Here is a 15,204-nt window from a genome sequence, read left to right as displayed (position 1 = left end):
GTAATGAGTTTTACTCCATACCCTTATAACTAAAGAATTGTTAGGGCATGTTCTGATTTATTGAAGTGAACTGAATTATTTATGAGAGAAGGAAATTAAGAGCTTGTTTGGTTGCCTTTAATTTCCATGGGCACTCAAAATTCCCATGAATTTTCTTTGGGTATGTTGTTTGGTTGACATTAAAAAGTAAAAATGGGGGAAGTCATAATTCATGGGAATTTTCACTTCCTACAAAACATGGGAAGTTACTTACCCACCCCTCCCTTGGTCATTCACAATTCCCATGATTTATAAATTCCCACATGACAACCAAACATATTTATGTAATTCCTAGGAATTTTAATAAAGGAAGTAATTTCCCATGAATTAGAATTTCCCATGGGAATTTACTTCCTACATCAACCAAACAAGCCCTAAAAGTTGAAATGAATTGTTTATGAGAAAAGAAAATTAGGAATTGAGCTGAACTGAACTGAAGTGAAGTGAAGTGAAATGAACTGAACTAATTGGAACTGAACTGGACTAAACTAAAAATTAAGCTGAAGTGAACAAACCTTTAACAACTTGTAACAATGAAAATTAAGATTTTTGTGGTACACTCATATTCTCATATACACTAGAATTATTGTATGAAAAAATGTTTTCCCTCCCTTTTATACATTATTCGAATTTTATGATAATTCATTGCTCCTCATGTAGATATTAAATGAATGTCGTAAATACTACTCAGTAATAGATCTCGGGGAGTCCTTATTGTTGTTGTATCCAAATCTAATTCATAATATTTGATGTGGCCAAAAAACAAGGGTACACAGAATCTAGCTACCAAAAAATGTAATCCCATTGTCGTGGATGCCCTAACGTTATTTTCAAAGTATTTATTAGTATTGCATTTATGTGTAAAATAAATGATTTACGCATTATACATCTCTTTTGGTTTCTTAAAGTTAATATAAATTGAAAATATTAAGTCTAATCAAACAACACCAATTAATGTAGTATTAATTTAGAAAATGCATTAAAACATTTACGTGCAACACTAAAGGTTGTATATTTGTTTACTCTATTTTTTTTTTCTTTTAAATGTAACACAATACCACCTAATCTGATCTATACCATTTTGATTAGGTTAATGTGTGCACATTAATTAAAAAGTATAATCCTTCTGCTTTATATTGATCTTCTTGCTTAGAGTATTATTATTTTGTGACAAAATTCATTAATAAATTTATATTATTCAAATTATTCTATAAAACTCACCTTTTACTCTATAATATAATTAAGTACTTATGTTATTTTAACTAAGAATTTGAGACTAGCAACATATATGCATAGTATCAATTCGATTATTATATTACTCCCTCCATTCATAAATGTATATATTCAGATATCTAATTTTATGATTTTATTAGACATGTCATTTCTTCAAATATATATACTCCATGGATAATAATAAATTTTCCTTTCACCGCATTATACTTTACTCATTTTGATTTACATTTTATATATGTTTCAGTTATAATTCTCTTGCTGTAATATTTTGCACAACGAATAAGAGTTCAATTTTTAGGGTTAGTTTCTCTATCTATTTATTACTCCGTAACAATATATTCTAATAAATCCAATTATTTTTCAATCCACTATATGTTATTCCCTCCGTTCCTAAATTACATTCTTCTTTCTAGCATTTATTCCTCACATAATAGAGAGAAAGAGAAATGTAATTTAGGGACGGAGGGAGCACATGTTTTTCATAATTTTATTGGATGGGATGCTAGATAATTAATGTCATATGACTCATATCACACCATTACGGGGACACAAACAATAATAAAGAGAACAAATCAAAGGCTTACAATTACGGATTTAGAAATACAATAAACTTCTTTCCATTTCGTAAATTGGGTAAAGGCTACACATACAATTTGTAGAAAACTTTAGTAATCCGTATTAAACAATCTTATAATAACTCAATTAATTATTTATTAGGAGTAACAATTTGTAATGATATGTATTTTTCATTTGAATAGATATTTTCTTAATTCTAAGAGGACGTTTTGACATTTGTCATTCCATCATAATGTGAAACAACTATAGCTTGGTCTTAATTAAGACTTGTTCATTGCAAATACCTATAGTATTTAATAGAGTACGAAATATGAGAATAGTTAGCATTCCATCTCTCCTAATACTGTAGAAGAAATTGCTAGCTAACTTTTTTTTATGGAAATTTGCTAGCTAACTTAGCAATTAAGTTTTTGAGAGTTATATCATACCTACATTTTCTGATACACATCAATACTCCCTCCATCCTTTGGTGTATGTTACGTTTAATTTCAAAATTCAAAGTTAAGTTTAAGATATATAATCACATATTAACAATTAATCTACAATAAGGAAAAAAAAATAGTTAGTAAATCTTTTTAGATTCACTGTGTTTTTATAATATCTGATCCACTAGTATTTTTTTTTTCTTTTCAAAATTTTACAAATTTACAAACACATAATTAAAGAGATTACCGATCAAACTTGTGGTAAATATTAAGGAATAAAGAGAGTATACATAACACTCTCCTTAATAAAACATTGCATAATCCTCACCAAAAGAAATAAAAAAAAAATAAAAAAAAATAAAAAGCCCATGTGTGCAGGAATCTAGGCAAAAATCAATCAAAAAATTCCCAAAAAAAAAGAGATTAAATTAATTAAAAAATACAAAAAAATAAATAAATTTCTTACTCATTGCATTAAAAAATAAAAAGAAAATCCTAAATTACAAATTCTAATTTTATACAATACTATTAGTAGAGTGGATACTCTTGATTAATATATAGCTCTATCTCTTTCTCTCAAAAAATTAGTAGAGTGGATACTTTGGTGCTTACTCATTGCACTATCACAGCAGAAAAACACAGAATTTATGAAAGATTGAGAAGGTTTTTCTTTCTCCAAAATTTCAAACTAAATAAATTTTTTTAAAAATTCAAATTAAAAAATTCAAAGAGCCCATGTGTGCAGGAATCTAGGCAAAAATCAATCAAAAAATTCCCAAAAAAAAAAGATTAAATTAATTAAAAAATTAAATAAAAATAAATTTCCTTTTGCATTAACTTCCTCATTTAATGTCTTCACCTACACCCCCTGCCCGTTTTGAGAACCTGCATTGCTCTCTTCTCATTTATTACTCAACTTTCTCTCTCTACTTTCTCTCTCTTCCTTCTTCTCTCTCACTTCTTCTGTGGCAGCAAATTCATTCCTCTCTTTCATTCTTGTGAATTCTTTCCCAGCAACCCCTGTTAGTAGTACACAAGTTAGGTGCAAAATTTACCCCTTTCTTGGTAAATTTATGGTGCATTGATCATCATGAATTGCTCAACTTATCAAGACTCCATTAAAGTTCTGGTTTTTACACTTTTTGATCCAAAAAGGTGAAAACTTTCTTCAATCCACTTTGCAAAATCCAATCTTTCTGAGTTGCACTGTCATATTTTACCCATTTGTGTGTTAAATAGGGTAGAAATGAGGTTTTGAATCTGGGTTTTGCCAACTTTTTACCATTTGAGCTTCAGAAATGTGGAAGAAAGGAAGAATTTTTACTGGGGTTTTTCTGCACCTGAGGTAAAAATACTTCTCTGCTGCTAAATTTAGGAAATGGGTTTGTTGTTTATGTTGCTTAGGAGACAAGAATGATAATGGGGTTTTTGGCTTCCGAATGCATAATTTTGTGACCTAGTTTTGTTGTATGATGGAACCCACCAGGTGTTTGATAATAAGTTTGAGTTCATGGGTATTGAAATTTGTAGCAAAGTTTTTGGTGTTTGCTATAGTTTATTCAGATTTCTGGTGTTTGGTTTCTGGTTTAGGTTCAATGTCTTCTATAGCTGTTTCATATGGTGAGAATGGTCCTGTTTTTTGTGGGTTGAAATCAGATGGGTCCAATTCTGCAACCTGTTATGGTGCAAATAATGCTATAATTTATGGAACTCCAACACATCTCAGTTTCCTTGGTTTAACTGGGGGTGATGGGTTTGTTTGTGGACTTCTGATGGACTCATATCAGCCTTATTGTTGGGGGAACAGTGGGTTTGTTAGAATTGGTGTTCCTCAACCCATGAAACCGGGTGCTCGATATGTCGAAATTAGTGCAGGTGATAACCATTTGTGTGGTTTAAGGACACCCTTGACAGGAGATCTTAGGAACACTTCTTTGGTTGATTGTTGGGGTTATAACATGACTAAGAATTATGTTTTTGGTGGGCAAATTAAGTCCATTTCTTCTGGTTCTGAATTCAATTGTGGTTTGTTTGCTGAAAATAGAACTGTATTCTGTTGGGGTGATGAGACTAGCAGTCGAGTGATTAGCCTGCTTCCTAAGAATTTGAGGTTTCAGATGATTGCAGCTGGTGGATATCATGTTTGTGGCATTCTGGAAGGAGTGGATTCTAGGGCTTCTTGTTGGGGAAGTAGTGGTAGCATTGAAGAAGAGATCGCGGCTGGTTATACAGGAAATGGCAATGTGAATATTCCTCCAAAAGATTCAATGCTTTCCATTATTGGGGGAAAATTCCAAGCCTGTGGAATTAGGGGGTTTGATCGTGGGGTGGTTTGTTGGGGTTTTATGATGCAGCAAGCTACTAAACCTCCCAAGAAGGCCAAGGTTTACACCATTGCTGCTGGAGACTATTTTGCTTGCGGAATACTAATTGAAAAGTCTTTATCGCCTATGTGTTGGGGATTCGGGTTTCCTGCCACTGTTCCATTCGCGGCCACTCCTGGAAGATGCCAGTCTGAGCCATGCAATGATGGTTATTATGAATTTAAACAAGGCCAAGCAACCTGCAGAAACCCGAATACTCATATATGTCTGCCTTGTTTGAATAATTGTCCCAAGGATATGTATCTCAAAGGTGGATGTTCTCAACAATTTGACATGAAGTCATGTGCATATAACTGTTCAAGTTGTGTGTCGTCTGATTGCATTTCAAATTGTTCCGCCAGTGCTAGTTCAGGTAGTTTTGGTGGGAAGAAAAATGTGAAGTTTTGGGCAATTCAGATTCCAATCATAGTTGCAGAGGTGGTTTTTGCTCTCTTCTTGGCTATAGTAGTGTCTTTATTGGCAATTCTATATGTTCGATACAAGCTTCGAAACTGTCAATGCTCAGCAAGCAGGGTTTGGAATTCGAAGAAAAATGGAGGAAACAATGGATCTTCTAGAGATAACCCGAAGATAAGGCCTGACGTGGAGGAGCTAAAGATCAGAAGAGCTAAAGTTTTCTCCTATGAAGAGCTTGAAAAGGCCACCAGTGGATTCAAAGAGGAGTCGATAGTGGGTAGAGGAAGTTTCTCATGCGTGTTCAAAGGAGTCTTGAAGGATGGAACAGTAGTAGCTGTTAAGAGGGCTATAATGACTTCTGACCAAAAGAAGAACTCAAAAGAGTTTCACACGGAACTTGATTTGTTGTCTAGATTAAACCATGCTCATCTTCTCAATCTGCTAGGATACTGCGAAGAAGGAGGAGAAAGGCTCTTGGTTTATGAGTACATGGCTCATGGGTCATTACACCAACACCTCCATGGGAAAGACAAGTCACTGAAGGAGCAATTAGATTGGGTTCGCAGAGTCACCATAGCTGTTCAAGCATCACGAGGAATCGAATACTTGCATGGTTATGCTTGTCCTCCTGTGATACACCGGGACATAAAATCTTCAAACATTCTCATCGATGAAGAGCACAATGCACGAGTGGCTGATTTTGGACTCTCTCTCCTCGGCCCTGTAGACAGCAGTTCCCCCTTAGCTGAGCTACCAGCTGGAACTCTGGGGTACCTTGACCCCGAGTACTACAGACTTCACTACCTAACAACTAAATCTGATGTGTATAGCTTTGGTGTTCTGCTCTTGGAAATACTCAGTGGTAGAAAGGCCATAGATATGCAGTTTGAAGAAGGAAATATAGTTGAATGGGCAGTTCCTTTGATTAAAGCAGGAGATATATCAGCTCTTTTAGATCCCATTTTGAAACCTCCCTCAGAAATTGAAGCACTCAGAAGAATAGCGAATGTAGCTTGTAAATGTGTGAGAATGAGAGGGAAAGATAGACCGTCAATGGACAAAGTCACGACAGCTTTAGAACGAGCCCTTGCTCTTCTTATGGGCACCCCTTGTAGCGAGCAGCCTATTCTACCAACAGAGGTAGTTTTAGGAAGCAGCAGAATGCATAAGAAAACATCTCAAAGATCTTCAAACCCTTCAGAAACCGATATAGGGTCAGCTGAGGATCAAAGGTTTGAGTTTAGAGCTCCTTCATGGATTACATTTCCCAGTGTCACTTCCTCTCAGAGAAGAAAATCTTCTGTTTCTGAAGCTGATGTTGAAAATGCAAAGAATCCCGAGGCCAAAACAATAGGCAGCGGAAGAAATGGTGCTGAGGGATTAAATAGTTTGGAAGAAGAAATTGGTCCTGCTTCTCCACAAGAAAGTTTGTTCCTGAAACATAATTTCTAGGATTGATGATTATATATGCAAAACACCAGATTTAGGGGAGAGTTTGGTTAATTGTTTTCGCATAACTATCATGATTTAATCCAATTTTTTAAAAAAATGTAAAGAAGAGTGGGGAAGCCTAATGTAATTTTTTTAGAGAAAAAAAAAATGTTACCTTTAGATTTCATAAATGCATGCCCTACTAGCAGATTCAACTGTAGTATTGAGCATTTGAGCCCACCAGCTATCACCTGCATTATTCACTTCCCAAACTGATAGGAAGCTTAGTTTAAATTACTCCTATCTCACCTTAATTTTTTTTTCCCTTTATAGGATATATCTACTGACATTAATTTATGGATTTAATGTAGGGCACTATGATGTTTTTGATTAGTTAAGCAGCTCAATACACCGATATGAGCTGCATTTTATGCATCTGTTGCAAGTTAATCTGATTCAGGTTTGTGTACAGAAATAATAATAAAAATTCTTAATGATCAAATAGCAACTTTATATATTTATAATCTTTAATGCAATTACTTCTCTATTATCTGCCAGATAAAAGTTCATACTTAGTATTAAACTTGCTAGTGAAAAAGAGTAAGATGTTCAGAGAAAATTAGTAAATTAAACTAGCCCTTAAGATATACGAGTATTTGATTTAGAGGGGAGATCAAAGAAAATGCAAGTAAAAATAGCATGAAAATTCTACTGGCCTATGTTTCATAAACAGCCTTTATGATGCAACAACTTTGCAAAGAAAGCAACCAATAAAGAATTCTGGATTCCCCAGCATTCCCAATCTCTCATACAAGCAAAACTCTCTTCTGACTTGTACAAACTCGCAAAGTAGTTCAGAGTGTACATTACAAGCATGTTAATTAGCAGCTGCCTATGATGCTGCAAGTCCATAGTTATGCCGGATTGCTGGTTGATGTTGTAATTTTCTGCAACTCAACTCACCCATACAACTTTTTCCCTCCGCAACAAACATGGTCTTTGCAGTGATTATTGCTTATCACTGAACCAACCCAAACAGTTTGTCATTGAACTCAGTCGAAAGTTTCAGTCTTCCTTGATCTTTTCTCAGATATAAGAAATCTGTGCCAATGACATTATCAATTGAGGCAAACAGTCATGATATCATCCATATGGTAGTTGTAGGTTCTGCTACCCAGCCATTGATTACTTAGAATTAGCATTCCCATGCCCTGAGAACGACAAGCGTGACAATCTGGAAAAAATTGATGTTGGACTTCCTCTGTTAGCCATTGTCTTCTTAATCTGAACTTCACTATCAGGATCACGCCAGAACTTAATAACATGAAGACTCTCTTCCTCTGTCGACCTTTGAACTATAATCTTCGACGCATACCCTTTCTTCCTCATCAGCCCACACAACTCCGAAGGCTTATTAGCAGCAAGAGTAAGCATATACAACCAACCCTTCTCAGACAAAAGTTTATCAGCAACAGGCAATATCCTATCAATCACACTCCTCCCATCCTCTCCCCCCGCCCACGCAGCAACAATCCCACCAGCCCCGACTTCATCCTCAGGGGTTGGAACATAAGGGGGGTTCACAACCACCACATCCACCAACCCCGAAAGGCGATCCTCCAATGCTGAGGCAATATCCATGTTCATAACCTCGGCGTGAACCCCATGAGCCTTTAATGTCGCCGAGGTTACCTCAACCGCATCCGGGTTAATATCAGTTGCAAAACAATGTACACTACTATTAGTATCTTGCTCCAACATTAAGGCTAAAGATGTGATCACATAACCACTACCACATCCTATTTCTAAACACAATGTTGGTTCAAGTTGTAGCAAATTCATTCGATCAGCTAAAAGTGCATCTACAAGAGCAAATGAATCATCACATGGTTCATAAACTTCTGGGTGAGAAGCAACAAGGCGAATATCGGCGATTTTCGGGGTCATGATCAAAAATTAATTTCACCTGCTAATGAACAAAATACAGAATTTTTCGGATCATAATCACAAATTAACAGAGGTTCATAGCTTCATTCTAAATTAAATCAACAACAAAACGATTCAACAAAAAATCGGCAATGTTTAATAACTTCCGAAATCAGCATATAAATCAAAAATTAAAATGCAATTCAAGAGCAATTAATTACCTTCAGAAGTGAATTGGATGATGAAAATGTTGCAGATGGTAGTTGAATTCAGCGAAAATCAAAAGGCCCAAATTAAATTAGGGTTGCAAGTTGAGAAAAATTATAGGAAATTGAAAGTTATTTAAACCCTAATTTTTTTTCCAGTTACATATGCTGTATTGTCGAGCCAGGATAGACTGATTGCAAAAAGAGGGTGTGATGGTTACTGGCTAGGTCTAAAAGTCTTTTAACCACTTAGGTTGTGAAGTCAGCAAAAAAAAAAAATAATGCCACGGATCGAACTTTTTAGTCAAACTTTTACTAGTCGAACTTTTATGAGTAGATCTTATTTTCGAGAATATGATACACGACAACAAGTTTAATTAACTACGTTCTTTTTATTTTTCGTACGTGATCTTAGTTCCAAACTTTGGCCAATCGAAAATAATACTTACTCAACAATTATAAAATGAATATATTATACGGAGTACACGACAACACGATTTAATCAAATACGTGCTATCTATATTACTTGCACGTGCTCTTATTCATGTTTTTACTCGGGGGTGATCTTATTCCCGAACTTTGGCCAATCGGAAATAATCTTTACTCAACAATTATTTTCAATTTAAAATTCAATGATTTCTAGATAGGGAGTACTAATCATCATCAAAATTTTAAGATTAAGAAGGAAAAAAAAAGGGCCAAAAAACAAAAATGTAAATTTGCCCTCACGCAGGATCGAACTACGGACCTTCAGTTTACAAGACTGACGCTCTACCACTGAGCTATAAGGGCTTTAATGTTAAAGTAGAGGTTTTGGATGAATTATACATAAACCAAAATCTGTTCAATGCATTTCTTTGGTTTTTTCTCTTTCTATGTTTCTATACAGCAGTATTAGGTCTTCTTTGATATGCATTATTGATTTATTGGTCTAGAAACTATGATAATAATCATAAGAATATATTCAAAAAATGCCCCTAGTTTATGCAACCAATGTATTCAAATTAGCGCGACTTAATAAGAATTAGTAAAATGGAACTATATTACGAATATACCATTGAAGGAACTATTTTTAATAAGAGATGGAGAAAATTCTTGATACAAATAACTATGCTTACTGTTGCTGAAAGTAAGGAGTAGGAATCAGACTAGCGAAAATAATGAAACCATGCAGATAGTAACTGTTGGTTTAAGGCATGTCAGACATTATCTCTTTCAGAATCAAAAGTGATTTGGCAAGAACTTGATGAGAAATATATTTCTATCTGGGATTATAAACAGCCCTGTACCAAAATGAACACCAAGGTGGGTGTTACCCTTTACAAATGTACAGCTTGAGCAAAAACTATCTAATTACTTCAAAAAGATACCAACTTCAGCAAAATATCCTAAAATACCCAAAAGGATAATATTTACAAATTGGAGGACTTGAGATAATTTAAGCAAAAAGCTTCAACTATCCTACAATAAACAGAAAATATCCTAAAATACCCAAAAGGATAATATTTACAAATTGGAGGACTTGAGATAATTTAAGCAAAAAGCTTCAACTATCCTACAATAAACAGAATCAGGGAATGGTTTTAGGATGGAGGGTGAATAATACTTTTGTACTGTACTCGGCAGAAGATGGAGTACCAAAATGTGGCTAATCAGAGACATGACCTGAGAAATTAGTGTCCAAACCAGTACGATTTACAGTAGGCCTAATACTGCTGTAGGGCATTTTTGAAGTATTAGTGTCATGCAAGCCAAATTGTGAGAATTTTGGCGAAGGTGGATGCAATGTGTTCATGCTGGAAGCCATAGGAATAGATACATTCGAAAAGATGGAATTCTGAAGAATGTCTGTACGAAGACGCTTTTCTAGGCTGCATCTTTGTAGCAACTGAGTTTGGGCAGTTGTGGGGCAAGCTGCCCGTTTCTTCATGCTGTTGGAATCTACATGAGGAGTTGTTGCAGTAAACTTTTTTTTCTCAACCTTATCTTTTTCCAGGTTTAAGGATTTTCTGTCTTCCTTCTGTAGCTCAAGTTGCCGAATGCGCTGTTGAAGGTCAATGGGTGAGTACTCAGAATCCAACTTGAAATCGAAAATGCATCTGATTACACTTTGTAGTGCACGTATTTGTTTGTTTGCACACTTGTTCTGTGCCTTAACCGAATTATTGGAGTTCTGGCAGGTCTTCAATGCAGCTTCATATGTGTAATCCAAGTATGCTTTCAGTAGAGGGTCTGGAGGGAATTTATCAGCCAGATTAAATGCACATATAAAGCGAACAGCCTCAAGCCACTTATTCTCCTTAATAAGAGATCTGATAAAATCTGTACAACAACAATTACAACCCACAAAATTGATTAAACAGGTTGCTGAAAAATATCATCATGCAGATAGAATTTTGACAGTTATATGGAATGCTAGCTAGGTACAGGTACAGGAAAAAAATCAATTCTCATTATAACATGCAAGTCCCAGCACTGGTTGGCAATAAAAAAGAAGATAACTATAGCTATGGCAATTGTAAACATCAAAGTATAAAGGAGTTAGTATTGTTTAAGATCAATAAAGAGTGAGGGTCAAATTACCTGGAATCTTTGCTTCCAAACTCAAAGCACGACATAAACTAGGAATTTGTTCAAATTCATAAATATCATCTTTATCATAGAATGTAGTAAATAGTGCAAGGATTTCATCTGCTTGAAAGGAACTCGACAATTTGTAGGCAGCTAAGAACTTTAAAAAGCCAAAAACAAAGAAGGGCTTGGTACTCTCCTTTGCTAATCTAGCCTTCCAACGAGCTGCAAAGTTAATAATATCTTCTTTAAGCACAAAATTAATACGTGGTGAGAGTTGCATCAGCTGCTCTAACAAAACATTGCAACATGAAATGTTGGTGTTGCCCTGAAATTCATTCATTTCTAGATAGAAATCTTGCACTACATTAAAAACAAGCTTTGCAGGATCTGAAGCCCATCGAAGACAATCCATAACCTTCTCGGGGAATAACTTTAGATCCTTTACATGCTTGACTAAATATGACTTCAACCCATTTGCATCCATCCCCTTGCACAAAGTGCAAAGCTCAATGGAAGGGTCCGTGGATGGTGAAACAAACGCATTCTTCATAGGGGGAGTATATAGCTCATTTTTCTGAGCTTGTGATGCTACATTGCTCACTGGCAAGTGAAACATAAGTATTAGATAAACAATGATGCTCTAAAAAAGTAATAATATGTAAGAAAATCTAGCAATTATATCTCTAGCCAATTGATGAGATAGAACAAACAATGAAGAGATGAGTTAAGTAAACGGCACTTTCAGTTTTCAATATTGAATAACCAATAAGTATATTAGTCTAAGCTGATAAATAGGAGCACAACACCCAAAGAGATGATAACCTTATCTAATTTAAGCTGAAAATTTTGGGTATAGTTAATATGAAAAGAAAAATTATATTCTTCCATACTTAAGTTGAGAGAATAAAGATTGGAAAGGAAGCTGCAGTTCTCAAATACTTAACAAAAAACCCTAATAATCAAATTCAATGTATATAGTCTATAAATCCAACAAATTCCAAATTCTAACCATGTCAATATAAGATAATGAGCAAAATACACCAAGAAATTCATGCAATGCACCTAAATTATACTAGTAGTACAAAAAATATAATGTAATAAACACATACAAGTAGGAGTTCAAAGAGGAAAAAAATTCAATGGTTGGGAATTCACCTTCATACTTTTGCTGAAAACCAAGTTTAGAATGCAGTTTATTCACTACTCTGTGCTGGCCAACAACCTCACAAAGATTCCTGAGATCCTCCTTGTCGAAGTCCCACCACAGCCAATATGCAGCTACCAAAAGCAAGAATCCCATTACCACCATGCAATTCCCACTCTCTGCTCTCAATTTCTCCCTCCATACACAGGCCAACACCCTTGCCTCCTCTCTCACCGCCGTCTTGATTTCAGGCATCAGTTCCATTAACTGTTCCAACAAGAGTACACAACTACTCCTAACAACAATATCTTCATACTCCATACCATCCTTCTTCAAATGTGGCCGGAAAAACCCTTCCATGGCATCTAGTACCAATTTTGCAGGATCACTTGATAACTGAAGCGCACTCTGAACCTCTGCACTCATACAATTTTGCTCATTAATCCTATCGTTCAAGAACATTTGTAGAATTTTTCCATCCATCTCCTTGCACAAAGCGGAAAGATCAACAGAAGAGTCCATGGAAGGTGAAACAAATGCATTCTTTACAGGTGGAGTACACGTCTCTTTTTTCTGAGCTTGTGATGCCCTGTTGCTCACTAGCAAGTGAAACATAAGAATTAGAAAGGCACTAATGCTCTAAATTGATTTTGTACTATCAATTTAGAAAATCTAGCATCTATATCACCAGCCAAACGATGAGAAGGAAACAATACAGAGGCTAGTTTACTTAAAGGCAATGTCAGTATTTATTTGCTAAATCGGCTATCCAACATATATTTCTTACTTTCTTAGTCTAAGCTAAAACATGGGAGTACATCATCCAAGTAGATGATAAGCTCGATTTACATGAATTGAGACGATATTTTGCAAATACTTAATTATCTTGAATATATTAACTTTAAGCTAGAAAACAGGTGTGACAGACAAAAAGTTAATCTGTCCCAATATCTAAAGAATCGCATATACTTTTCAATATCCTGATCCCTAACTTCAATGCCACTAGACTAACTACATTCAAATTATCTATAATGTCAGCAAACTTCCAACCATACTAAAATATGATTAGAGCAAAACACACCAAGAAAACCATGCATTTCACCAATTTGCACAAACTATTATGCAATAAATCAACAAGAGTTACAAAAACGATAGCTTTCAATGATCAAGAGCTCACCATGACACTTTTGAAGGATACAAAGTCTCGAATCTAATTCATCCACAACCCTGTGCGGCCGAACAACCTCACACAGACTCCCGAGATCATCCTTGTCGAAATCCCACCACAACCAATAAACCTCAACCAAAAGCAAAAACCCCAAAACCACCTTAAAATTCCCACTCTCCGCCCTCATTTTCTCCCTCCACACGCGTGCCAACGCCCTCGCCTCCTCTCTCACCGCCTTTTTAATTTCAGGCTTCAATTCCATCAACTGCTCCAACAATAGTACACAACTACTCCTAACAACAATCCCGTCATACTCCAACTTACCCTTCTTCAAATGGGGTGGGAAAAACCCTTCCATTGCATCTAACACAAGTTTTGCAGGATCACTAGATAATTTAATTGCACTCTTAACCTCATCACCCATAAATTCATGTTCATCAACCCTATCATTTAAAAACATTTGTAGGGTTTTTCCATCCATTGTAACAAAAAGCTTAATACTAGCATCTTCAGTACTAAATTCACCCCTAAATCCAGTTGAAGGTTCAATTTTAACAACTACATTACCCGTTTCGCTTACCTTCACTCCTAGGGTTTTGCATCGATCGCAGACGAAGTTTCCAGCGAAATTGAACTGCTTTTCTTTCAATTCGACTTCTTTTTGTCGATTTTCAATGGATTTCTGGATTGAATTGAGGTGTTCTTCTTTTGATTCGAGTTCTTTGTAACGATTTTTGAGTAAAGATTGGATTTTTCCCAAGGAATTTTGCAGGGTTCTCCATTGTTGTGAAAATTGAGATTGAAGAGCAAGAAAACTACTGTTAATTTGATGAATTTGGGATTCTGCAAGTTTAATTTCGGAAAACACTTGTTCAGAGGAAGCCATGGTAAACTGATTGATAAAAAAGGAACTAAACCCAAGAACTTTTAGCCCTAATTTTTCCCTCCATTTTGCTCATTCTAATACTCCCTCCATTTTACTAGAATGGTCCCACCCACTAAACCATGTCCAATATTTATGGGGTAACACTTATTTTTTTAAGACTTTACAAACATGCCCCTTTATAAAATACTTTGGTTTTTAAAGTGTCCAATAATGACATAACATGTATGTCAATGTAAAACTTAAATCAATAATATCTTTAATTAATATAAATTATAACAATTGAATATTTATAATCTATTCACCGAGACAATTCTAACAAGTACCAAAAAGGCAAAAAGACTAAATTTTATCTTATGTATAAATTACAAACGTTGATCAAAGTAAAATGAATAATATCAAAATTGTCAATGGGAAACTTAAAAAAACGAAGGGAGTATTATACACCCATTTCACCTTTTACTTTATTTACCTCACCACCCACCGGTTTACCACCCACCACCTTACTACTAAAGATCGTATTATCGGAAAACGCCTGTATTTTTGTAAGATGTGTAAGGTGATGGGTAATAAATTGGTGGGTGGTGGGTGGTGGGGTAAGTAAAGTAAAGAGTGAATATTGGAAGAGAAATCAAAATGGGGTATATTTTATAAAAGGGCATGTTTATAATGTCTTACAAAAATATGAGCATTACATGTCAAATATCTAGCGTGATTTAGTGATTCACTTTTAAAGTTACGTTTGAAACTTTAAGGCCATTAAATCATTGATATGGTTTAACAAATCCGCTACAAATAAATTATTTAATAATTAATTAG

The 15,204-nt window shown here is 35.1% G+C and overlaps 2 protein-coding genes, 1 non-coding gene and 1 pseudogene across 5 annotated transcripts; 1 reads left to right on the top strand and 3 right to left on the bottom strand.

The window, feature by feature from the left end:
- Window positions 1–2,966: 2,966 nt before the first annotated feature.
- Window positions 2,967–6,826, top strand: LOC145581829 (serine/threonine-protein kinase-like protein ACR4). The gene has a single exon (XM_081638855.1). The coding sequence runs from the start codon at window positions 3,743–3,745 to the stop codon at window positions 6,503–6,505; it is 2,763 nt and encodes a 920-aa protein (XP_081494981.1). The 5' UTR covers window positions 2,967–3,742; the 3' UTR covers window positions 6,506–6,826.
- Window positions 6,827–7,179: 353 nt separating this feature from the next.
- LOC145581828 (uncharacterized) lies at window positions 7,180–8,792 on the bottom strand (annotated as a pseudogene). Of its 2 annotated transcripts, none has more exons than XR_014099692.1 (2): window positions 8,632–8,792; window positions 7,180–8,453 (listed from the first exon to the last, which is right to left on the bottom strand). The product of XR_014099692.1 is annotated as an uncharacterized LOC145581828, transcript variant X2 (transcript). The 2 variants fall into 2 exon arrangements; XR_014099691.1 differs by having other exon boundaries at window positions 7,180–8,450.
- A 544-nt stretch (window positions 8,793–9,336) lies between these two features.
- Window positions 9,337–9,408, bottom strand: TRNAT-UGU (transfer RNA threonine (anticodon UGU)). Its single transcript has one exon. It is a non-coding gene; the product is annotated as a tRNA-Thr (tRNA).
- A 456-nt stretch (window positions 9,409–9,864) lies between these two features.
- On the bottom strand, window positions 9,865–14,461 carry LOC145581827 (FRIGIDA-like protein 5). The gene is made up of 4 exons (XM_081638854.1): window positions 13,512–14,461; window positions 12,346–12,933; window positions 11,200–11,790; window positions 9,865–10,938 (listed from the first exon to the last, which is right to left on the bottom strand). Exons 1-4 carry the CDS (start codon window positions 14,386–14,388, stop codon window positions 10,265–10,267), a joined length of 2,730 nt encoding a protein of 909 aa, XP_081494980.1. The 5' UTR covers window positions 14,389–14,461; the 3' UTR covers window positions 9,865–10,264.
- Between the last annotated feature and the right edge of the window lie 743 nt (window positions 14,462–15,204).

The sequence above is a fragment of the Chenopodium album genome, chromosome 15, assembly GCF_948465745.1.
Source record: "Chenopodium album chromosome 15, dcCheAlbu1.1, whole genome shotgun sequence".
Classification (NCBI taxonomy): domain Eukaryota; kingdom Viridiplantae; phylum Streptophyta; class Magnoliopsida; order Caryophyllales; family Amaranthaceae; genus Chenopodium; species Chenopodium album.
The sequence above is the reverse complement of the archived record's forward strand: the minus strand, read 5'-3'. Positions and strand labels throughout refer to the sequence as shown.